The 24,341-nt window shown below is 37.9% G+C and overlaps 1 protein-coding gene across 1 annotated transcript in view; it reads left to right on the top strand.

Annotated features, from left to right (window-relative positions):
• Positions 1–24,341, top strand: part of B3GNTL1 (UDP-GlcNAc:betaGal beta-1,3-N-acetylglucosaminyltransferase like 1) — a gene marked incomplete at both ends in the record, with an annotated part of 109,584 nt that overhangs the window by 21,070 nt on the left and 64,173 nt on the right. Inside the window, one exon of the mRNA XM_079544142.1 lies at positions 10,579–10,674. Within this exon, the coding sequence (XP_079400268.1) occupies positions 10,579–10,674 (96 nt within the window). The remainder of the gene's footprint in view (positions 1–10,578; positions 10,675–24,341) is intronic.

Raw genomic sequence — 24,341 nt, 5'->3', positions numbered from 1 at the left:
ATAAACATGATTAAGATCTTAATCACGCAGAGCATGAGTAATCTTTGTTTTCCCTTGGTTAATTTGCATCAGCTCTTCTGTCTCTCTTACTCAGCAGATTTGAGACAGATCAGTCTGTACTGCCCAGACATGTCCCAGCAAGCAGCGCATATAGAGTTTAGCTTTAATATAAGCTTTAGTTCATGCAACAGCTATCAGAGAGAAATGGATTGAGAATTGGCATGTCTCAATGCATTGGCGAATGGATCGAATTTGTTTGCTTAACCCTCTTAGTAGGAATTTGCCCCTCTAAATGGGCTTAAGTAGATTTGTGGAGTCTGGTTCCTCTTTGGTGTGAACAGAGGGGGAAGTGAAACTGTATTCCTGAGGTGATTAACCACAGTTGTCTAAAATCAGTTCATTTTTTATCCAGAGGAAAAAAATGTACAGAAAAAAAATATTTTCATGAACCAGTGTAAGAAATGTGTTTGTTAGAACTTTATTACTGCATAGAGTTCCAGTGTTTTGCACTGCCTGTAACTTTTTTGATCAGCTTGTGGAAAATTTAACTCCAAATAAAACTATCCAGTATCAATACTTAAAAATGCATACAGATAAAATTATATCTATGACTTTGGCAAGATGTTAATGGAGGTTTTTAAAGGTTATCTATAGTATTTCAGTAATGTTTTCTGTTATGAAGGGTGGAAGACTAGAGCAACAGTTTGAGGATTTTCTTCTGTAGTGGTGGCAGCGGAGTATATTTAGGAAGAGAAAATAGCATTTATTTTGTGCTGAAGAAGATGAAAATTCTTTCTTTGACAATGAGAGTATTATTTTTAGGGTGGTTTTCATTAATTGGGCCTTTCCACATATATCACCCAGATTGCTGGAGTTCAGCCGTGTCTTTGCTTTTTATTAGGCAGCTTCCTTAAGGATTTTTTTTTATTTTTTATTCCAGAAGAAAAAACAACTCAGCGCATTTGCAAAGTCACATTGTCACTTTAAGTTTGTTCTACATTTTATCAAATACTCCAAATGAGAAACATCCCAGTTGTACCCCTTTGCAATTAAATTTGCTCTTAGTCTGGCCTCCACACGTCAATAAACCCATCAAATGGATGTTGTTCCTGGAGTTTAATATTAATGAAGGTCTGACTGCTGTGTAGACTTCCAGCATGTTTCCTTTTTAAAACTGACTTGAAGTGTGAAACATTTGAAAAGCAAAATCCCCTACTCCTCCTGTTAGATATTTAACTGTGGTAATAACTGTTATTAATCCAATCACACTTTGTGGAGCTACATGTACAAATTGGTTTCAAAATTGAAATTGTGCAAACATATTGCTCTTTATGACTGTTCCTAAGCAAAGAGCTGGTTGTATAAATGCTTTGTCAGGACCCGAAGTGTTTACTTAGCTTGCATCAAACCCAGATTACATGCACAGTAGCCATACTAGAGAGGCTGAGCCCTTAGGTCTTGTTTATCCCTGTGTGGCAGATTTTGAATGAGCACTTCTGAGACCTGGTATTGTTTCCTGCCTAAGCTAGTCATCAGAAATATTGGAGCTTACTCATTCACCTTCAAAAAGAACTTTGGGAGCTGCTTTAATTTGCATTCTGAGATAAATTTAATGAAGTCTGAAGTTTCATGCTTCCCTGTTCAGACTCGTATTCCTTCAGTGATACTGAAGTTTTTCCAAGATGTGGTGTTCGTACTTCATGAATCTGCATGTATGACAACATTCTTTTTAAACATGCGATGCAATGCTTGGCTGTACTCATTCTGATTGCAGTGCATTGATTTCTTGTGTTTTATACAAATTCATTAAAGTAAATTCACACTTTTGTGGTTTTAAATTGCCTTTTTTTTTTTTTTTTTTTTTTTTTTAAAAAGTGTTGGAAAAAAAACTTGTAGCATCCTGTTGTGGACCTTAAACATGAACTGGTGCCAGAGTTTTTAAAAGGGGCTGCCGCAAGAACACGAATAAACTGATATTCATCTGGCCTAAGGAACATCGCTGGGGAGTCAGCACTGTCAACATACCTCATAATTTTTGAAATTACTTTAAATTCACTTTTTGTATTTTGATACCTAATGCAAACCACCTCAAAGATTTCATGTGTGTTGAAGAACATTGCTTCCTCTGTTGGAAATGGAGAGGAAGAAAACAAAGGAAATATATTTTAACCACCTTCTTTCCTGTGTATTCCATATTGGAAAGATTTTAACCACATAAAAGCATTCTTTTCATTTATTTTTCATTTTGATTATGCTACATAATGGTCACAAGATCCTTCGTAAAGCCACTAGTATCTTCAAACATTGCATCATTCTACTGCATTAAAATCAAAAGGTCAAAAGACAAATTCAGTGTAAGTTAAATAAAATCTTTTATTGCTTGTAACAATATCAGCTTTAAGTCTTGCTCCTAGTAGGATCAAAATGCAGAAATGCTGATGGTTCTATAAATATCAAACTTTCCCTGTGCCACGTTAAATTCTTTTACACTGGAGCAGATACTTTAGTTGTTGTGATGACCATGTACTTGTTTGGGAACTCAGTAAATATGTTTTAGGTTTGTTTTGTAAATCCTTCATCTTTTGAGCAGCATGGGATTTTTTTTAGACTAGTTATTGTTTTGTCTCAATATCCAAATACAATTTTTCTCAAGTTTAAAAGTAAAATTGTGAATTCTTGTAGCTAATATTACTTGACATGAAATACAGTTGTCATAAGAGAAACTTGGTTCAATGGCAGTCAAATCAAGCCTAAGCATTAGTGACCGTTATTGATGCTGTTTCACTTCTCTTGCAATTGTTATTTTATGGACAGATTCCTACATGGCTCTATCACAATTTGATGGAAATACCTTCCAGCAATATCCTAAATATATACATCCCATTGAATTTTTTTAAATATGGATTTTAGATTTATTCGATTTAGAGCTTTAATTACTTGTTCTAAGTAAGAACAGTAAAAAGCAGAACTGGAAATGGAGCTGATAAACTTTTTCAAGACAGTCATGCTTCTCTGCTCCAGTATTTTGAAACAGAAATAGATTTAAGCACATAATTCCTAATATTGTCTGACTTTTAATTCTTCCTTTTTTAGTCTTGTAGATGATTCAGTGAGCTGTGCAGGATGACAAAACTAAGATGCAGAGAAGAACTTATTAAATCATTCCAGTAGGATTCTTGGGCTTCAGAACTTGAAAGTTGTAAGGAACAGGATGATGGTTAGGCTGTGTAGCAGAAGTGTTAAGGCCTAAAACAGTGACTGAGCACCCGGTGGGAAGGCAGGGCCAACTCAGGGGAGCTTGGGTGTGTGCAATGCAGCTGAGTGACCGGAGTGGGTGAAGCCAGGATCCACCCCTCCCCAGACCTCATGTAAGGGTCAGCAGTGGAGGTGAAGGTATCTCTCACTGGAGGTAAGAGGTAAGCGGCAGTGTTCCTTCATTTCCACATCTGTGGCTGCTGCATTTGGGCCCATTCTCATTTGCTGTAGCCAAAGACTTTGCCTCCTTGCTATTATCATCCCATTATAGCATTACAGGCTGCTAGCCCAGAATGTGGTTTTACAAGTCATATGGTGCTGGTGTGTGATCCTTGCTATGCTGCTATGATTTCTAGAAGACCTGGATTCACTCAATTAGGAGCCTAGTCATTCTAGGCTCCTGTATGAACAAAATGGGCATCTCCAAATTGCTCTTCTGATTTTACAGTGAATGAACATTAACTCCTGTGATTGTCAGTTTGCATATTGTGCGTATGTATACACACACAGACACTTGCATATATATACATTAATACAGTAAACACTGGGTACGTAATACCTTGTAATTTATGTGTCTGTGTCTCTTTGTACAGTTCCCCTTAATTATAACACTAGAATGGAAAAATGGATGGTTAAAATTGGCAAGTGACTGATTTTGCATCCTCACGTCCTCTATGGTACAACAGCAGCCTTCTAATCTGTAGATTCTATGCTAAATAAAAAAGATTCTTTGTGCTATAGGAAGTTGTAGCTATTTAAAAAAAGAAAAGCTACATCTGCAGAAAATGTGTTGTTTTAAATTACTGTCAACTCATTTAATCTCTACTTCCTCTCACCCACTTCTTTTTCCATTTACATGTGCAAGGGAAAACAAAGCACTAAAATGATGAAAATATGAAACCTCTCTATCTGGATATTGTATTTAAAAACAAATACTAGTGAAAAGTTGGGACAAGTTATGGCATGTAATGTCTGCTGTTGCTGCTACGTATGGAATACTGACATTTATACATATCAGATATGCCAGAAATACTCTTGCATTTCAGTGGAACAGTTTTGTAACTCACAGAACAGTGAGTACATGCACTCATAGCACAATTTTGTAACCCATGCAATAACTCTACCTGGTTCATTCCTCTGAATGCTATTAAAGCCCTGAATCTTGTACTGATCAGCAAGTGGCTGGGTGTGCTCATTAGATTTGTATGCTCTGGCTAACCCTGTGTACTGTGACCAATTCAGAGAGTCTGTTGCATAGTGAAGCCCCTGTTTTAATTGCTGCGTTTTTTTTGTACTGGTTTTGTTATTTCTGTAGTGCTCTAAGTCCTAAAAACTGTTCAAATTTAATGGCATAAAACACACATCTGTGAGTAATTCTGATTTTCTTAGTTAGACATGCTTCATTAAGTTCTTGCCTAATCATCTGAGGTGGTAGAGTTATTAGAGAAAAGAGATTCAGATGCTAAACCTGGACATACAATGCTATCATTATATAGGACATCATCATAGGACATCTGAGACCATCCAGGCAGGACTGGCAGGCACTGCAGGTCTGGTCTTTCTGTGAAGTAGTAGCTGCAGCTGGGGAGGGTCATAGGGTGTTATATGCTTTCATTTGGCCATTCTTTCCCTCAAAGCTCACTTTATGGTATTTGTATTTTTAAAAATTTACTTGTGTGGCTTTGTTGGTAGCTGTAGCAATTGGGCAGATGAGTGCAATGGAAAAGGCATTATAACAGAGATGTGATGACAGAAGAACCACCACCATAGAAAGGTGCTATAAAGGAAGAGAAGAAGGTTACTTACCTGTATTAGAAGATTCTAGGCTTGTAGGAGAGAGATTCACCAAGGATGGATGTCCAGAAAAGAGAGCCTTTGCCAGTAGGGGGTCAGCCCTTAAATGAGGTCCAAGAGGTACAGCCAGGCCCCACCTCTTCCTCATTCACATGTCTCACGTGTGAATTGCCTTCACTTGTGCTCCCAGGGCTGACCAGGTCTTTTCCCCAGGTGCTCCATCAGTGGTTCAGGTCATGACTCAACAGTTCCCATACAGTAACTCAAGTAAAATCAGATAATCGTTTTATGATTTTAATATTTCTTATCTATCACAGTTTGTTGCTGCACTAAATTATAAATTGTTTGGTACTTTCCTGCAGAGAGGTCAGTGCTTATTTGGGTAAACAGCTGAATATCTGTAACTTAGCTTTATTTTGATAAAGTAGTTGTCTGTCTAGAAAATTAATTACCTCATCTGATACAGCAGAAAAGATTGTTATGGTTTTCTGGCTCGATTAGAACTCTGTTGTTTCATAAACAGCCTTGGTCCATTGCTGTGAGTTAAAAAAAAACAAGTACATATATATACTTTGTACACTTCATGCTATTCTTTCATATACAAGTTGTGTTAACGTTGCATTTCAACTTGTTTCCACTTGGAGTGTGGTATGTACTGCTTTTCTTCTCTAACAGTTCAATTCTAGGTACAGGTATGTGCCTGTGTATGCCTGGCATGTGTAACAATATTAATAGTCTTGCCTATCAGGTAAAAAAAGGTTGAATATCGGATGAACTCAATTTTAGTGTAGAAATGGGTACTCACAATATTGTGAAGGATGTTTCTGATATGGAGAATTTCTTTTTCTTTCTGAAAGTTTGGGTGGATGTAAAATAGGCCAGCAGGAGTTTTGTCAAAGTGATTTCAAACTTAGGAAAGAATCAGTAGTGAAAAACCTTTCAGATGAATTTAGAAGCTATAAGGAGGTATTCAGAAAAGAGAAAGGAGCTCTGAGAGACATGGAGGAAATGGGAAACTGTGCAGTTGTTTCTGATGCCACACCTTACACAGGGGAACTAGAGGAAGCCGTTTGTACTCTAAATAAACCTGGCTTTGATTGGATGAAAGAAGCTGCTTAAATGAGCCATGCTTTACAGGAGCTCCATCAAAGGCTCAGGATGTGTTAGTCTGTGTTGTTAATATTTATCTTGCAGCTGTAGAAGTCAACCATTCCAATGAAAAGTCAGAATCCCACTGAGAGAGAAATGGTACAACTGAAGAAGTCTGGAATTTTTTTGACTAGTGATCAAGGAATACATCTGATTGCATAGTGACAACTTTAAGATCAGTCTGTAAAACATCTCTGAAGATGATGCTCAAAGCAGTCTTGGGTGATGTTCATTCTGAAAATGAAAAGAAATCAGGAAGTCTTTGTGCTGTGCAAAGCATTTCAGTGTTACACTGGGGTAGGGGGAAGTTTGAACATTTCATTTCTTACAAAACTCTGACTTTGTTATGCACTTGTAATTGCTTTCCTGCTGTGCTGTGAGACCAAAATGCAGCTGTTCTCAATAACGGCCATTTACACTGTTACGTCTATTTTGCTCTGATGTCATTGTAATGGAAAAATGTGGATAAGTGATGTTTTACAATATTGTCTTCTGTAGGAGGGAGACGATTGCTTCTATGTGCCCTGCTCGTGGGTTTGCTGCATCCATAGAAGTCTTACAGAAGTCCAATAGGAGCACGAGCTATGGGTGTTTTATTCCTTTGCTTTTAAAGAAAGAAGTTGTCATTTGTTTTCTTTAGAGGAAGAGAAGCAAAGACAACAGCTCATTTGTTGGTGAATGTACATGGTTTAAAAGTAATTAGAAAGCCTTCTGGAAATAAAAACTTCTGTGTGTGTAGACAGCATGTTGAGGTAATCTTAAGAAAAAGTGAAGTTAAAGCCACTGCTCTGAACACTTTACTAAAGTCTTAGACATGTCAGTCCCTCGCTGTGTTCCTCTAATTCCACATATGAATCAAGTACAGGACTGCTAAACATGTACTGCGATGCTATTATATAGATAATGGTCCTATCCAGTGTGTAAGGGAGAAGAAATTAGAGTGAAATCTTAGCTTCATCTTAATAGGAAATTATTTTGAGGTGCTTAATTCATCTGTGTCTGCCTTTTGGAGCTTCAACTACAAAAGAGTAAGAAAAGTGAAAGGGCTGAGGGATGGAGGTGGTGTGGTATGATATACTAAAGAAGCAGAGCAATAAAGACATTAAAGTGTGTACAGTCTCATAAATTTGGGGTTTTAGATTACCTTTTGAATTGTCTTTATCTTTTCTATCAAACAGCTTTCTCACATTAATTCTTGACACTGACCTTTCTGCTATTCATTTTTGGGCTTCATGCTGGGTTAGACCATCATACCAATTGCTTCTAGCTTTGCTGGTGATTACAAAAGTGAGATTTTTCAGGGTCTTATTTTGAAAATTCAAGAACTAAGAGTCATCACCTGTGTCCTGTTCAGTTGTGGAAGTGAAGTCTGTTGCTCTGGAGATAAAGCTGTCTAACCCTTTGCCATCAATTCTGGACAAAAGCCATGAACCTTTGACATTTAAATACTGCTGAACTCATAGGGACTTTGTGTCACTACAGTAGAAGGGTAATAATCTAATGATTATTCTGAGTTTTCATTGGACTAGTTAAAAAAAATAACTTGTCCTTATAGCACTGATTTATAACATCTGATTCTTAAAGGTCAGAGGCAATTCTTGTTACTTTCTGCCTTATTTCTTTATAATTTTTTTCTAGATTAGTAACTTATACTGGTTTTATTGTCTTTCTAAATGTTAGATTGAGGTTTGCTGTAGAAAATAAAGTTGCTATCAGTCAACTTTTTTTTTTAACCTACTATTTGATTTCGTTAGTGTGCTTGCATGTAAGTCTCCAGATTATAATCCACTGACTGTTTCTGTTAGGCATGTCTGCCACAAATCATGGTGAAACTCAATGTAACCCATTGGCTTTTCTGTTGTGGATTTACATCACTGCAATAAGCATAATTCCTAAATAACTTGTTTACTGGATGAATGTAGTAATTTTATCCTCCTCATGGTGTTTTCAGTTCAAAAATTCTCGAAGTATTTTAAGACCTATACGCAGTAAGTAAGAATCATTGTTAGAAGCTACATTCAGACAAGTAAAGAGGAGCAAGCAATGGAATCCTCTGTATTGCTGTATGAAAGGAGGAGCAAATTTCGACTGAGAACCATAGTTAAACTCTGAAATTTTCAGGAAAGAGCTGACAGGATCTAATTTACTAACAGCTATTCTGTCTGTCTTCTTTCCTCGAACGTGGAGATAATTGATCACAGTCATTCAGTTTTCTCTGGAAATATAAGGAGCTGAGATTTGAACCAATTGTTCTTCGGAGTGGAGGGAATTGCTGTCTTCTGGAGCGCCTGGATTCAATAAGATTGCTTAAACTATTAACAGCACTTCTTAAATTGGTTTGATAGGCAGAAATGAATTAAAAAAATACAAAACTCCATCCTCTGCTTCTCATTTAAATTTCAAGTTGGATAGAAAGAGGTGGCTGCACTTCTTACTTGGCTCTGATTGCAACACGGGTTCTCAGAAAAACGAGTTTGAGATTGTCCTTTTTAACTCTTACCTTGTGAAATCTGTTTTTGGTTTTGTGCCTGTTGATTTTAGGCTGTGCCTAGTTGAACAAAAAATATGAAGCTTCCATTTGGTGTTGTTATAGAATTTCTATTAAGAAAAACATGCTTTGCAATTTTTCCTTTCTGATTTTCTTATTTAGTTTTATAAAATCTCTTTGTAAGTTATAAAAACCTAGGATATGGAAAAGATGATTGACTTGGCTAATGAGTGCTGGTTTGATATAAGCATAATGAATGCTAGAATTCTGTACGTTGTTTTCTTAAATAAAAAAGAATCCTTACAGAGCAGGATATATTCATCTGATCAACTTCTGTGAAGTTCTTGGGTGTTTTTGTTTGTTTGTTTTACCTCTGCAATGCCCCCTTCAGAAATGCATCTGTGAACACTGTAACTGATACTGACTTTAAAAGGGATTCTGGATGAACCATCTGGGACGGCCTCAGTGTTACTCACTGAGCTGCGAATCAGGAGAAAATGAAGATCAGTTGTAAGTCGAGAGAAAATTAAATGTGAAGTTATCCATAGTAATTTCTAGTCCTCACTGAGGGGGAAAAAATGGTATTTTTTATTATATATTCCTAACCATGTGCCCAGAACTCTAGCCTGAATATTTCCATCAGCATGGGGCTTAAAGCTCTGTAAATAGACATACCTGAAAGAATAACTTTAGCTTCTGTGTCAGTGTATACACACACGTGTGTGTATGTATCCCTTATGCACACTTATGATGGAAAATGAGCAAGTTTTCTATGCTGTTGTTGTACAGAACTTGATTGTCCCGTATTACTGTTGAGAAATGCTGATATGTATGCATTAATGTTAATTCTTAGTGAATAAACACATTCTCAACAGGAGCTGCCCATCAAAATCTGCAAGCAAAATATAGTTGTAGTATGATAGGAGTTGGTGTGAAGCTTTGCCAGCTTACTTTGCGTATATATAATGAAGTCCTGTGAAGATTTAGGGTAGGCTATGGACCATCCACAGGCTGCTACACGGCCTGCTGCCTGGGGTAGCAAGCAGCAGAGTTCTACATAGCCACACAGCTGAGGTTGAAATCTCTCTCATGTGTTTGATGCGTACTGGGAGCTGTTTATTACAGTAATAACTGTTCAGAATATTAAAATTCATATTTAATCTGTACAGCTACAGAATGGTATTAGACAGTAAAAATTGTAATAAAGGGAATATATTGCTTGAATGAGCAGTTATTATCAAAATGAAATTGAATGGTGTAGTTCAGTAAGAAGGGACCAACAAAGATCTTCGACTCCAACTGCCTGATCACTTCAGAGCTAACCAACTTAAAGCATATTGTTGGAGTATAAGGCATATGCAAAGAGTCTAGATTGTTCTACCATGAATGAAACAAATCAGAATACAGATTTCTTAACTTATTTTGAACGAACTGTAAGTAGCATATGATATTATAGGTGATGGCACTATTTTCCTAATGTTATCCAAGTTCTAATTTTTCACTTCCCTTTTTCTGGCTTCAGCCAAACTATTCTGGGTGAAATCTTGAATTCTAGATATAATAAGCCTTTGGATTATTGTCTCTGTAAAATTACAGCTGAAGTGGTTCAAGTATTTCCAAGAATGAGGATATTACAAAGACACTTCTTCATGTTAAGAGTTTCCTAGAATCTAGAGTTTCTGAAAGTCTGTAACTATCTTATTTGAGCAGAGCAGCTGTGCCATGTTGTACTGTATGATATTATGAACATAGAAGGGCTCTAAGAAAATGTGTGCAGACAATCTTAGTTCTTGGATTCGGATGTTTTCAATGTCAATTTTGTGGATTTTGTTTAGTTGTTGCCATGTGGGTGTACAGCAATTAACAGCACTATTTGTCTCATTTTGCCTTAGATTATTGGTTGCCAAGTCAGAAGAGAGCCACCAGAGTCTACTGAACGGTACACACGCTGGATCAATAGTCTGACTGAAGAGCAACTTCTTACACAGGTATTCTTTTTCCAGGTGTGACTGAAATGATGACTGAAAAATATAGTGAAAGGTTTATTTAGTTAGCTTTTCATTCAGTGGCAATACATGATAACTTCCCCAGGTCATCAGGATTTTATAACAAATGACAGAAGTTTGTGGTGCGTGTGATCATTATGTAATGATACCTTTACACTGAGCTGTGATACTGACTGCTTCTTTATCTGTTTAAATTTTGCTGGAGATCATTTTAAAATACTGTTCATTACACATGTTTTTAAGTAAGATACGTTTACAGGACTGAAGATGACAGTTCTGGCATGAAGATAGGTTGTTTTGTTAGGCAGGCAGCCAGTGCTGAACTAGAAGAGACTTTGGCAAAAACAAGTTGAATTGTGGAAGAAATCAATCCAGCCTGTGGAGGAATGTGTGTGCTGAGTATTATTATAAGAAATCTAATGGAGAGTTAGCAGAAAGCATCCCAGCAGACATTATGATTCAAGTATTTATGATTGGGTTTTGTGATGCTATGGTAGGAAGACATTTGCTTTTGATTTTCTTGGATTTAAGTGCTTGAAAATACTAACATACCCATGTTTGTTGGACTTCATTGCTGCATTTCCCATTACCATAACCCCCAAAAATATACTTACAGGCTCTGGGATGGTCACTGTAACACAAGAAAGTCATCTGTAGACTTATTTTAAAACCAGCAGTAGTGTTATGGTTCTCTGTAATTTACCAAATGAAAGCAGTTATAGGGAACGTTACCCAGTGGAATGAATATTTGGATTCTCCTTTGAGTATGACATTAGAAAAAATTACAGTTTTAAAACCATGAGTTTATCTGACAGTGATATCTGGATATGCAGTAATAGCACACAGCTACGTTGTTAAAGGAAAGACAAAGGAAAGCTTGAGGATGCAGTGTAAAAGTTTGTCCTACATCATCTGTTGTTTTTTATCTGTCTTGAAGTGGTCGCTCGATGGAGCCTTTCATGAATTAAACTGGAAAGCAAAGGAAATATCCTAATTTTGAGATTGCTTTGGGTCTGAAGAACTGAGGAGGGGTGTGAAAAATGAACACTTATTTTAAGACAGGGCTGCAAATTTTCCAGAAGAGCTTATGTAGTGTTATTTTCCTGACAGTAGGATGCAAACACAGTGACCTGGGTAATCCCATGCAATCTTATGTGTCTATAAATATATCTTCCAGCCTTAATCAAGTAGCAATCCATTGTTTTTACATACGATTTAAATTCACGCATTTTACAGCTTGATAAGGAGTTCTGGAAAACATATTGGGACTGGATCTAGAAGTCTGCATAATAAAGCTTGTGCTTCCTTTTGATGGGTTTCTAAACAAGATGAGATTTGTGCAGTTGCACTATTTGTGTTCCTCTTTTGGGTTTAAAGACGTTACCTGTTCTATACAAAAAGTAACCCAGAAATAGTAGTTCCTCAAACGTATCAAGTTTCTGAAAAATCTGTGGAAGTGTAAAGCTAGAAGGCGCTGTACTGCACCAGCTGCAAATCGTATGTCATTAAGAACAACAGAATCCACTTGGGCAGAGATTTGAGTGCCCAATCATGAGACAGGCTTCAGCTGCAACCCATGATCAACTGGGAGACAAGTCTGTATGAAGCCTGGCTTTTGTAGCTCTGCTGTGAGAAGAATGGATTGATTTGAGAGCGGTGTATTTTGGTATGCGTCACTTCTCCTGCCTCAGTAACCATTTTTCTGATCAGAAGTTCAGGTAGGGAGGCAATTATTTTGTTTTTTCTTGATTTAACAAAGTATAGATATGAGACAAAACTCTTTCAGCTGTTCTCTATTAGTTGTGATGCGAGTGAGCTGTATAAGGTTAGGCTTGTGAGGGGGTTGTCCCTTTTGTCCTCCTGGTATACTGATGTGTCTTATTTTGGGTGTACTTCTAAAAACTTTCTTATTTTTTTCAGGAGATAAGTCCTAAGCAAGCTGTAATGATAGGCCTCTGCTAAGAGATTTGTCAAATACAGGGGAGGAGCAGTCCTTCAGGGAATTCGGGAAAATTGGCTTTAATTTGCAGCATGCTGTCTCCAGCAGTTTCCTGTAGTGAAAGAATGTTCAGCTTTTTCTAGCTGTCTCTGTACTCAGTACTCAGCTTTTCCCCCACTTTGGCGTTTCTGTATCACACACGTGCTCGTTAGTTATGCTGTGAACTGGGACAGTGAGTGACCAATAAAAAAAAAGTTGACGATGTTGCATAATCTGCTCTCATAATATTTGGTATTAATCAAATAACGTTCTATAGCATTTGATGACTTCAGTTGCTGTTTACTAAAGTGCAGTTTGAAAGAGGTGGGTGGCAGCAGATGTTTTGTTAGGTGGTTGGATTGCTTCATGAGCCTCAGTGCTCTGCTGGTTTTATATTGCCTGAGTCAATACCAGATTTTTGGATCGAATGTCCATACCCTGTCTTCATGCTGAGATCATTCAATGCAAAATGCTTCTAGCATTTTAACTTTTCCCTTCCCTTAACCATGGCCTCTTGATGCTTGCTCATCCATTAAATGTTTCTCTAAACAATTATACTGTAACATTCCAAAGATACTCTATGGTATGCGTGAAATTTCAGAATATATACCCCAGAGATTGAGGGGGAGTGAAAGAATACAAAGAGAGCATACTGATGTGAAGACTACTTTTTAAAAGAGCTTTGTTTAAGGTTATCTTCTTTATAGATTATGAGTGATAAAACATTGTTGTGCATGTGTAGTAATGTAAGCATTAAAATACACCCCCCAAAAAGATTTAAACTTGTCATGTGTGAGCATGGTGACAGGTACAGAAAAAAAATAAGCAAATAAATATGGATACCTGACTGTTCTGATGTTGGGATAAGTGGACAAAATGCAGATTAAAACTAATCTGAAAGGATGTCAAGAGTCTGAGTTGTGCTTGAACTGTGATTGAAGTTTGATCATGCAGCTCTTTTTAAGCTGGAAATTTTGCTGTACTGGATAAGTGAAAATTCCTAAATGGTTTTAAAGGTTGGATTAATTACACAAGCATTTATACAAGTAGTTCTTAAGGGTTGTTGTGGGCTGTAAGTAATGTAGCCGAATTCACATCCATGTCTGTTAGATCACTGTTTATGTTAGTTTAATCTCACAGGCAGTCTGTGAAGTATTGCATTCAGCCTGAAGTGCCATTCCATCTGACCTGCCATTTTTTATCCTCAAGACAATGAGCCTCTCTGCTTTCAGATCATTGTTCGTTTAGAAAGCAGCCTGTGAAATCAGAGGGGTGTGTGTGGAGGTGCTTGTCAATAGGAGTGGGCTCTCTGCTTGGTGAGAGAGGACACCATAATTTAGAGAAATAACCATCTAAACAGAACACTGTGATGCTGTATGCCTGTTGCCCACCATAGTGTGTCTGTGCTGCTCCCGGATAGGTGGGGTACTTTGCAGCTTATCTTAGAGCTCTTTGTGTAGGACAGATCTGGAAGCTTTCACAGGTGACTTCTTACCTCTAATCTCTTTGCTACCTGACCAAAGAACAGCATTTAACATGTAAGAGTCCCTTAACATTCTTTTTTCTTTGCTGTTAGAGCTGCCACTTTTAGCTAATAGGTTTAAATGCTGGCTTCTCTGAATAGATTGTGTTCCCATTCTAGTATTTTAGGTAACGTGAGGTCAAATTTCACACTACGAATCAGAATTTACTATAGATACTTGTTTTGGAAATAGATCCAGCATTCTGTCTGTGTGGATCATGTAAGAAGTTTTTCCCAATAATATAAATTCAATATTGCATCATCTTGGTGCATCCTGATAGGCAACTTCTTCCTGTTTGCAAGGAGAGAGGGCAGTCAGGTGGGCTGAGGAGGGCAGAAGCTCATGCACCTTATGGCTCCTACTGGCTCCCTTTCTTAAAGGCAAACCAGGAAGAAGAGTTAGGTGCTTCCTGCCTTTCTCGGGAGGCAGGCGGGTGTGGAGGTGTGCTCTGTGATCTGCTTACAGAAAGCCCAATGTGGAGGGAAGGAGATGCACTACCTGAAGAAGTTCTGCAGCCTAACGGAAGCTGGCACTGCTGGACCAGCTCTGTTGGTCTGCTGCGCAGTCCCAGAGGCAGGCAGAACTGGTAAGAGAGGATTGGAGGAGGGATGCATTTTCCAGGTGGGCCATAAGTTGAGTATCTCTGGCTTGGAGTGTTTGTTTTCTTCACCTGTAGACCAGAAATTCTGACTTTGCAAGTGCTAGGCTTGGTTGTCAGTACACCAGAACTGAAATAATGATTGAGATAGCAATCCGAGTGGCTATGTGCATCTTTCCAGTTACATTACTTAAGGGTGAAGCTGGACGAGGGGTAAGACTTTCTTAAGAATGAATAAAAGCATGAAAAGGCTGGTTGATTTCCCTCCCCACCTCTGCTCCAGCATTTATTTTTAGATCACTTGCATTTTTTTGGTCTTTTGATCAGAAGACACTCAATGCTTTCTTGGGCTTTTTTTTTCCTTGTCACATTTTCCTCTGCCTTCACCTGTGTTACCAAAAAATGTGTGAACAGCGAAGTCCCAATGACTTTCTGAGTGGTACGACCAGAGTTATAAAAGTTAAATACTGCAGTCTGTGTTGGTTTGCATGGGATTAAGGATATAGCATACAAGGGAAAAAAAAAAAATTGGCCTCTTCCTTTTGTGGTTGATCCCTTTTCCTCTCTGGAGGAGAATGAAACAAGGTTGCACAAGCTACTCAGTGTTTATGTTGGTGTTTGGAAACGCGTGTCAAAGGCGTTCGTGGAGTTCTAGAAAGTTTAATAAGAAGTGCCTTACCCACATCTGTGGACTGAAAGCATCATTAGAACTTCCTAGCGAGGCTTTATGTGAAGGCATCTCAGGGTCAAATGTTTTTGAACTTTCAGAAAGAGATTTGCAGTAGTGCAAAACCGTATACAGATTCTGTGTGTTAGTAATTTTGCATGAGTTTAAAGGCATGCAGTAAAGGAGAGAGTGTTAAATAACTTAGATTTTTCTTATTATATTTTGTTTGATGATTTGCATGCATGATGTGGTTTGTAACACATGGCAATATTTAAATACTTCAGGCATATTATATAAGCAACTTGGCATACAGTCCTGCAGTATGAAGCATACATGTATGGCAGAAAATACATGACAAGATTTTGATGGGCATCCAGATTAAGCCTCTGATTTGAACCATGATTTGTTCCCAGTGATGACCTTTCCTTGTATCTTAATTAAGTAATTATACCAATATGGGAGGTAATGTTTCCATCCTAAATAAGTTTTATTTGGACACTTGATGTAGGAGATGGACAAGTAATTGCAAATGCAAAACTGCCAAGGATTGCATTTTTAGAAATGCATAATTTATTCTCCAAACTCTTATTGGTGCCCATGCCTCCTCCACTATTCTGCAAATAACTTAGAAAAGTAGTGCAAAAAGTTCCATTAATGTTGTAAGTCGGCACATAGGGATGTGAATGGAAGCCATAGCTGACAGCTTCTGAATGCTCTGTTTGTTCTTCTTTGATCTTCCATATTTATCCTGTTGACATTGTAGTTTACAAACAAAACAGCCTTCAGGCTTCACTTGGTGCTGCCATACCTTGTAGAGCTTAAGGGATCTATGTTTGTCTAACAGATGAAGGATGAAAAACAGGTTTTGTATTAAAATTGTAGCTGAAATATTGAAATGACTGTAACTTCTTATAATTTCAAAACAAAGTGCACTCCAAATACAAATGTTTTCCAGCTAATTTAATGGTGTTTATTTGTCAGTAAATCTTCTGTTTGCAAGAGCACAGAGCAGATACTCCCCAAACTTCCTGTAATTTTGTTTCTTCAAGTTTAAAATTCAATGTGCTGATTCCACAGAAAGGGGGAACGCTTCTGCTGTGGCTTTTAGAGCAATAAAAGCCATTGATTCTAAGCATACATTACTGTTGTAGTGCAGCTCCCTCCTGTACCTTATATATGGGGGAAAAATAATTCTTTATTGCAGTCAAGCACAGAATAATTTTTCATCTTTCAAAATATGTTTGAGCACAAGCGAAGTGAGCTTTAAGTATTGCTGGAAAATAACTTGCTTTCTTGATCTTAGCTTTCAGTGCTAAAATAATTGGGCTGGATTTTCAGGAGAGCTCAGCAGTTTTTGAATTATCTGTAGTGGGAGCGCGAGTGTGAAAGCGTCACTTCCCAAGCGGGGCTGTAGGTCGGAAGGCCGGTTTGACCTTTCATGAATTTGTTTAGTGATACTTTTCATACTGATCTCACTCTGCTTTTAGTAGTTCTTGCTTTTTTGGAGTGGGGCTGATTTAGGAAGCTGAATTTCAGAAGAAACAAAATCCATCTATCCCCTTGTATTAATGATGTATGCTGCGGTGGGATGCTTGAGATCTTTTCCTTTCTGCGTCAACAAGAAAACAGAACTTGGTTCAGTGTGGCAGGTTTGGAATATAAGGGACCAGATTTAATGATTTGTTCAATTTTTATTTATTTTTTTTTTGTTAGCACAAGCATGACAAAAATGGACCAAAACAAGGACAAGGGATTTTTGTTCTGTCTACAAAGCCGTGGCCAAATGGGCTGTGATTAGAAGTTCTTGAGCTTGAAGTTATGCAAATAAAGAAATAATAGAGAGCTTTTCAGGGTGTTAGCTTAGATCAACCGTAACTGTGAACGTTATGTCCTTTTTCATACAGAGTAGATACTTGTCTATTCATTTATTCCAATTACATGATCTTAAGATGATTAGCATACATCTAGTTCCTCTGGAAGTGGGCCAGTTGTGTATGCAGCTCACATTTTGAGAAGTAGAATGATTACATGTGGAGGAGGTGGGGCAGGCGTGTGCTTTGTGGTTAGCAGAAGGACAGGGGAGCCCTGGCCCGGATGGAAATCGGAGCGGTTGCAGTGCATGGGCTGTATAGCAAGGAAGGAAATGGCCTTGTCTGCCTTCTGCTGTAACTGCTGGGACTTTGCCACCTCTCTGGACGCGCTGGTTTCTGTGACGTGGGTGGATTTAACATTTTGTATTGCTTGCAGTGACTGCTCGCACGGTGCAGTAAAAGGCAGCAGGGGAGAAGCGTATACCTGGCACCTTTATACCTTATGTTTTAATAGCAGAGGGCCTTATGAAATTGGAAATTCTGATGCTGCAGCTAGACAAGCTGTGACCTATTAGTAGTTGGTGCAAATTAAAGTGTTTTTCAGAGTTACCCAGAAAAAGCAAAATCTTACCAGACTAGTTTTTAATCCAACAAATTTGAAGCGCTTTCCATGCATTTCTGTTCTGAACTTATCCTTGATAAGGATAAGCACGTATTGAGTATATCTGCCAACATAAATTATACGTGTTCAGGAAGTTTGTGCAATAAAAGGAATTATTATTTCCAGGAGTGTAACTTCTTAGCAGGCTGGGGGGCTGTATTTATTTTGGATAATTCTGTGCATAAATGTACACTAATGATGACAGAATTAAATAAATATAGTGATGAACATACAGATTTCAGGATTATGATCATCTTATACGTGTTTGAAATCAAATGAAGACAAACCTTTGCTGTAAATAATGATTTAAATTTTATTTAATTATTTTGGAGAGCTTTTTCTGCAACTAAAGACAAAATAAGTGTGCTGTCTATAATTTAGCTTCTCGAGCTTATAACCTTGTAATTTTCAATGGTCTATCTGCATAAATAGGATATGATACCAGAATATGGTTCTAAAAACCATTATGTGAGCTCACTTGTATGAAAGTAATTTGTGTCAGCATAGCTCATAGTTGCACCTTGATCACCTACAACTCGTGTGAAAGTTACCTATACATAAATATAACCAAATCTCTACTGGGAGCTGCTCTGCTGTGATTATATGGAATAGGTGTAAGTAGTCTCTGTAGCAGAGCGTTTGTTATGTGAGTATAGTTCTGATTCATGCTGTAATAGAAGAGCTTTAAATTCTTGTTTTAATGTATTCCTAATGTAGGTTGGTGCCTAACATGAACTCCAAATTCTCCAGAGCAAAAGCTGTCTCCTTGTTCTATATTAAAAGCTGTTAAAGCAGGATCTGAGTTCATGATGTTAGCATGTAACAGTGATGCCCACTGCTTTCCTGCCTTAGATTTACTAGGTGAGCAGTAGGAAATATCCCAGTTAATTTAAAAGCTGACATTTTTACATTGAACTTTACTTCGAACGCGTGGCAGTTGATTAGTCACAAGCAGATGAATTTCTCTATTTTGGGGGGGCTTTTAGGCTGCTTGTCTGGGTCTCATATTGTATGTTTCCTTTTGTGTGTTCTAAAGCTTTCACTGTTTTCCACTGCAAACTTTTGGAATTGGTTGTTATGGCTGTGACAGCATTCAGCTGCTTTCACTGTCCCACTTTGTTCTCAGTTTCATCTCTTCCCTCAAAGGATTCTGTCTTTCCCTGCTGCTGTACAGAAGAGCCACAAGTTCACCACACTCTTAATTGCCCATTCATTTTGCGAGGAACAAATAGCTTAGCAGTTTCTAATAAATGAATCATAAATAAACCACCCATGAGTGCAAGGAAGGAAAGATTTAATTATCATCTTTGTATTCAGGAGAAAATAATACTGTGTTCATCTATTTCTCAATTTATTGAGCTTCCATAAGTATGTCAGAATCTCAGGTAAATTGGTCATCAAGGTGGGAATCGGACTTAGATAGGATTTAATGCTCCTGAGAGAAACTGGGCTCTACCAGACTTCTCATGCAGTGGACATCTGTGCTAAGAAGCACTGAACTGAAATGTGCCTAGGTGCTCTGTGCTTGTTACAGTGCTGCCAGGCTGGAAAGCTGATACCAAACTCAGGCTACCAAGAAATGATCTCCCTGTCACAGCATTTACATCCTGGTAATGCAGGGGAATTCTCAGTCTATAATAGAAACAAGAAAGGGAGATAAAGAATTAATTGCAGTGCATGTGAATACAGTGCATGCTTCAACAGGACACTGTAAGGTCGTATGTAGATTCGTGCTTCTCACTGCTCTTGCTCTGAGTATTTTCTGGGTATTTCAGCTGATGTAGGTGTGGGTTTTTTTCTGGTTTTGTCCCACGTGCAGCCAACAGCCTGCCTGTGTTGTGCATAGGAGGTGAGAAAACTTATCACGTTATTTTCCAGTCCTGGAAAACTGAGAATTATATTAGCAGGTATGAGTACTCTCCTTGTGATTGTTTTTTTTAAATGTTTTTTCCACTCTTCCACTTTCACTGATTATGAAGACAAGCAGTACTCAATGCAATCCAATGGCAGTGCATCTATACATCCCTGTTTTTCTTCATTTCTCTTCCCTTTTGTCTAGGCAGGGTGCGGCCTGAGCTTTATCCATGTCTTTCCTAAAATACAGAAATAAAAACCTGTTTTAATGAAGTGAAAATAAAATTGAAAATGTAAGCTGCAAACACCTGGTGTTCCTATGGCACTGCTGTTAAGCTGCCCTTGGATGTATTTTTTCTTTTAATTGAGACTCAAACTGTGGTGAAGTCTCCAATGGTACATCTAAATCCTTACTTCTTCAGAAGTAATGTACTTGAGTTAAGGTTTGTTGTGGTCAGCATTAATTGTTTAGGTAATCAGCTGCTTCTCCTGTAGTAGCTATTGTGGAACCCACTGCAGTGGATGTTGCTCCAGTTAACAGCCAGCGTTTGAGAACGATGTGTGATGTCAACTGCCAACGCTTATCTGGCCACCTGATTTTAAAAGCCAGCAGTCAGCAGTGTTAGATTTCCCTACCTACTCGGAATTTCATTTCAATGGCATCTTTCAGAAAAATGTAAATGTTAACCTGTGAACAAAACAGGCTCTCTCTTAGTCTCAGTGTCACATTGCACATATGTTTAAAAAAAAAAAAAAAAAAAAAAAAGCAAAAAACCAAAGACCACCAACAAAAAAACCTTTGGAGTCAGTAGGAGAGAAATTTTTTGGTGTCATAAAATTATTCATAGATCTGCAGAGCAGATGTTGACAATTACAAAGAGAACAGAGGCCGGTCTGTGGTCAGCCAGCAAGCTCCATTTCACGTGGGTAGATCAAGGCTCAAGGCAGCAACTATTTCCTGTCAGCACGCTGGGCGTCAGCGATAGCAGCTTTTGTGGGCTATCGCCCAGTTACATCACACAAAGTCACTTTTGTGAGGCCTTGCTTCTGCCTCTGCTGAGAGCAGAGTGGCCCTGGAAGGCTCACGGCTCTGTTTGGTGAGGTCTGCCTGGTGGCACAAATTGCGAATTACAAGCCTTACGGATTTTTGCATTGCTTTGCTGGATGCTTGCCTCATTCTCTTAGGAAGTGTGGGACAGCTGATTCTTTCATTTAGTGCAGTAATCACAATAAATTTGTCCTTTTAATTGTTTTTGCTTAAGCCATATTTAAAGCATGATTTCCACCCCAAATGTTATTGTCTTTCTGTTCAGGAACTTCAATGATAGCTAGTTCCTGCATATATAAAGCGATGAGGTGACATCCTTCTGCTTTCAGAGCAGAATTGTCTTTGAAGTTGTTGTGGCTGCAGGTTGTCTGGGGCATGCTGATACAAACAGGCATCTCCTGGTAGTTAAGAGAATTTTTACTGTAGCTCATTTTGTCTCAGATAGAATGGGTTTGTGGGGTAATGGTAATGCCAATGCAATGTCCAGTTAATTCCCGTTTTCTTCTTGCTTGGTATAAATCAGTGTGTATCACCGGAGAAAAGTTAATAAAAATGTCTTCCTCAAATCATTTTGATCTCCAAGTTTAACAAGTTTATGTAAAGATGTAGGGAGCATCCCTTGCATAGGGAAGAGAGAGCAATGAGCAAAACTACAACTTGGTTGAGGAAGAAGCTGCCTGGTAGACGTTGCATTAATTCAGGCTCAGAATGACAGCTGGAAATGGAAGCAATTTTCTGGTGTCCTGTTGTTGTTTTGAATTCATTCTGTTATGGCTTTTATAATAATATCCTTGCCATAAAATGTCGGCGCACCAATGTCAAATCCTAATAAGCAGAACTGTCCCCTGGCTGTTTGTGCAATAGAGAATGCTTCTGAACACAAGCGGGAATTGATAAACAGGTGAAAACAAAACATAGCAATAGTTCTTATGGCTTAAATAGTATCTGCGGCAAATGTGTTTTGTTACTCAGAAACAAGAAATAATGTATTCTCTGTTATACAGAGAGCAGCACACTTTTCCATGTTAGGCAGGAAGAGTGCCTGTGATAAGCATCTGCCATGTTCTGTGTGTGACTCAAATCCTAGGCTGCTTGGGCTTTTTTCTTCAGCTAGGTAACATGAATGATTTTAGAATAAAGAGGAAGGAAGAAATTACATGCTTCAGTAGCAAGCCTGTTTTCTCTAATGCTTTAGTTTCAAGTTCCATATTGAAGGTAGGTGATGTTCAAAGTCTCCTACTGTAGTAGGATTCCAGTTGCAAGACATGGAAAGCAATTTGATTTAAAATTAAGGAAAATGATAATACAGCTTGGAAAACAAAGGGCCAGTATTGCTACCTTTATTTCGTAATACAGTTGGTGCATTTAAGAGTATTAGAAGTTAAGAGTTAATTAGCTTTATTTGTGCCACCTTAGAAGGAAAGTAGTCATCTACCTTAATCAGAATCACTTTAATAATTCTAAAATGCATCTTCATGAGGTCTGTGTGAATTCCAGGTGTTTGCATCGAGGAATTGACCCACTCATCTGATAAGCTGTAGTCTTTATCATCTGGGAAAATTAGAATATTAACAAGACAGGTGCTACAGGTATTAGTTATTTAAGAAATAGAGCAATGTAATTTGATTGGAATTTGAGATTTAAGAACTGTACAGACAAGTCTGAAAATGTGGCTGAAGAATATCAAGTCATTATTTCACAGAATCACAAGGTTGGAAAAGACCTGCAAGATCATCCAGTCCAACCATCCACCTATCAAGGCACAAGCTGCCTCAGTGAAAGCGTGTCGTTTTGTGGCAGGAGGATGGGGAATCATTCTGACAGTGTTTGAAAAGAATTCTTCCACTTCTGCTAAGAATAAATTTGTTACAGCATAGCTATCATCATCTTTAAACCATGGAATTACCTCATGCTGTGATGAGCAAATGTATATTGCTACTATAGAGCATTAAAGATTTATTTCAGGGCACCCAAATGTCAGAAATGTATGAATGATGAGAGCTCTGGGTTCCATGTATGTACACACACATACACATATATAAATATATATACACACATGTCCTTTGTGTGCAGGACCTACGCCGTGTGGATGTGATGTTTTTTACTTGCATACAAAATGGTGTGTTTTATATTTGTGGAACTTTTGACTGGAAGTTTAAGGTACCTGCCAGCACAAACCCATTCTGTGGTTTTATGATCAGTTTATTTTCCTTGCTGACCATTCAATTAGCAAACATGTTGATTAATGTTTTTGAGCACTCTTACAGGACTAACACATCAAAATACAATCTTGATAGCTATGCGTGTGATGTTATTAAAACACAGTGTTTTTTTCAGTATGGAAGAGAAAATTGGTAAATCCACTTCTGAATGTTATTTCTGTAATGAATCTCAAGCACTGCTACTTGTGCATTGCTCTTATTCTTTCTGCTTTTGCAGTCTTGAAGCTTCTGAATCGTATCTGTTAACCGGATATGTGTAGATTTTAATGGAAATTTGTATGTCCACAGCTGCTAGAGAATGAGAGAGAGTGTGTCTGTGGGAGATGAAGGATTGCCAAATAAGCCTACTAAGCTGAAATCTGGAAAAAATTGGAATTTCCAAGCAGACTAGAAGTTTATCAAAGAGGAAGAAAGCCAGCTAGCTTGAGTACTTTGCACAGCTGTTTCAGCTGAGACATTTTATCCATGTGATACTATATAATAATTTGATGCCAAAAGTAATACATAAATGTTGTTTCTATTTAGAATTAGTGGCATACATAAAATTGGTGTCATATAGTCAAAAGCTTCTGCTTGTCAAAACAAAACAATCAGAAGTTTGGCTCATCTTACAAAATACTGCAGCTAAAAACTAAGTTTTGTGAATCACCCAGTAAGCATGAGACTTCCCTGATCATAAATCACAAGTACCAGTACTTTTCTGTCTTCCTAATAACATGTAATTTTTTTTAGTTACTAACAGTATACGTACTAAAAAAATCTTACTTGGAATCGAAGGGTTCACAAACTAACATTCCTTTTCACTGAGTACCACTAATTAAGCATTGGGAAGCTGATTCTGCTTTTGTTTTGCTATTCTGGTAGAATTCGAATTCTTGATTTCCACTGCCAGAAATGTTTAAGGGAAACTCAGAAATGTTTAGGATGCTCGTGCTCCGATGAACTGCATACAAGTACTCTGATGTGTTTGGAGATATCTAATGAAAAAAGAGAATGTATTTATAAGGTAGAAGTGCACCAGATGCCAAACAGCTGCGAATCATCTGTGTTGTGTTATGGAAGAAGTGAGAACCTTTAAGCCTGAACTGAGAAAAGATTGTGTTTATTTGTTTGTCTTAGCATGGAACTGATTTTTGTAACCCTTTCCCTCCACTCCTGATTGCATTTGTCTAGCTTGTTATCCTTAGGTTAGTAAATAATTCTTTAGGCTGCCAGTCCCTCGTTAAGCCCTTGTATGGGACTGCTGAATCACGGCCTGAACCTCTGATTGACCACCTGAGGCAAGCA

This window comes from Tetrao urogallus (genome assembly GCF_951394365.1).
Source record: "Tetrao urogallus genome assembly, chromosome: 18".
Taxonomy (NCBI): Eukaryota; Metazoa; Chordata; class Aves; order Galliformes; family Phasianidae; genus Tetrao; species Tetrao urogallus.
This window is presented reverse-complemented; position numbering and strand designations above follow the sequence as displayed.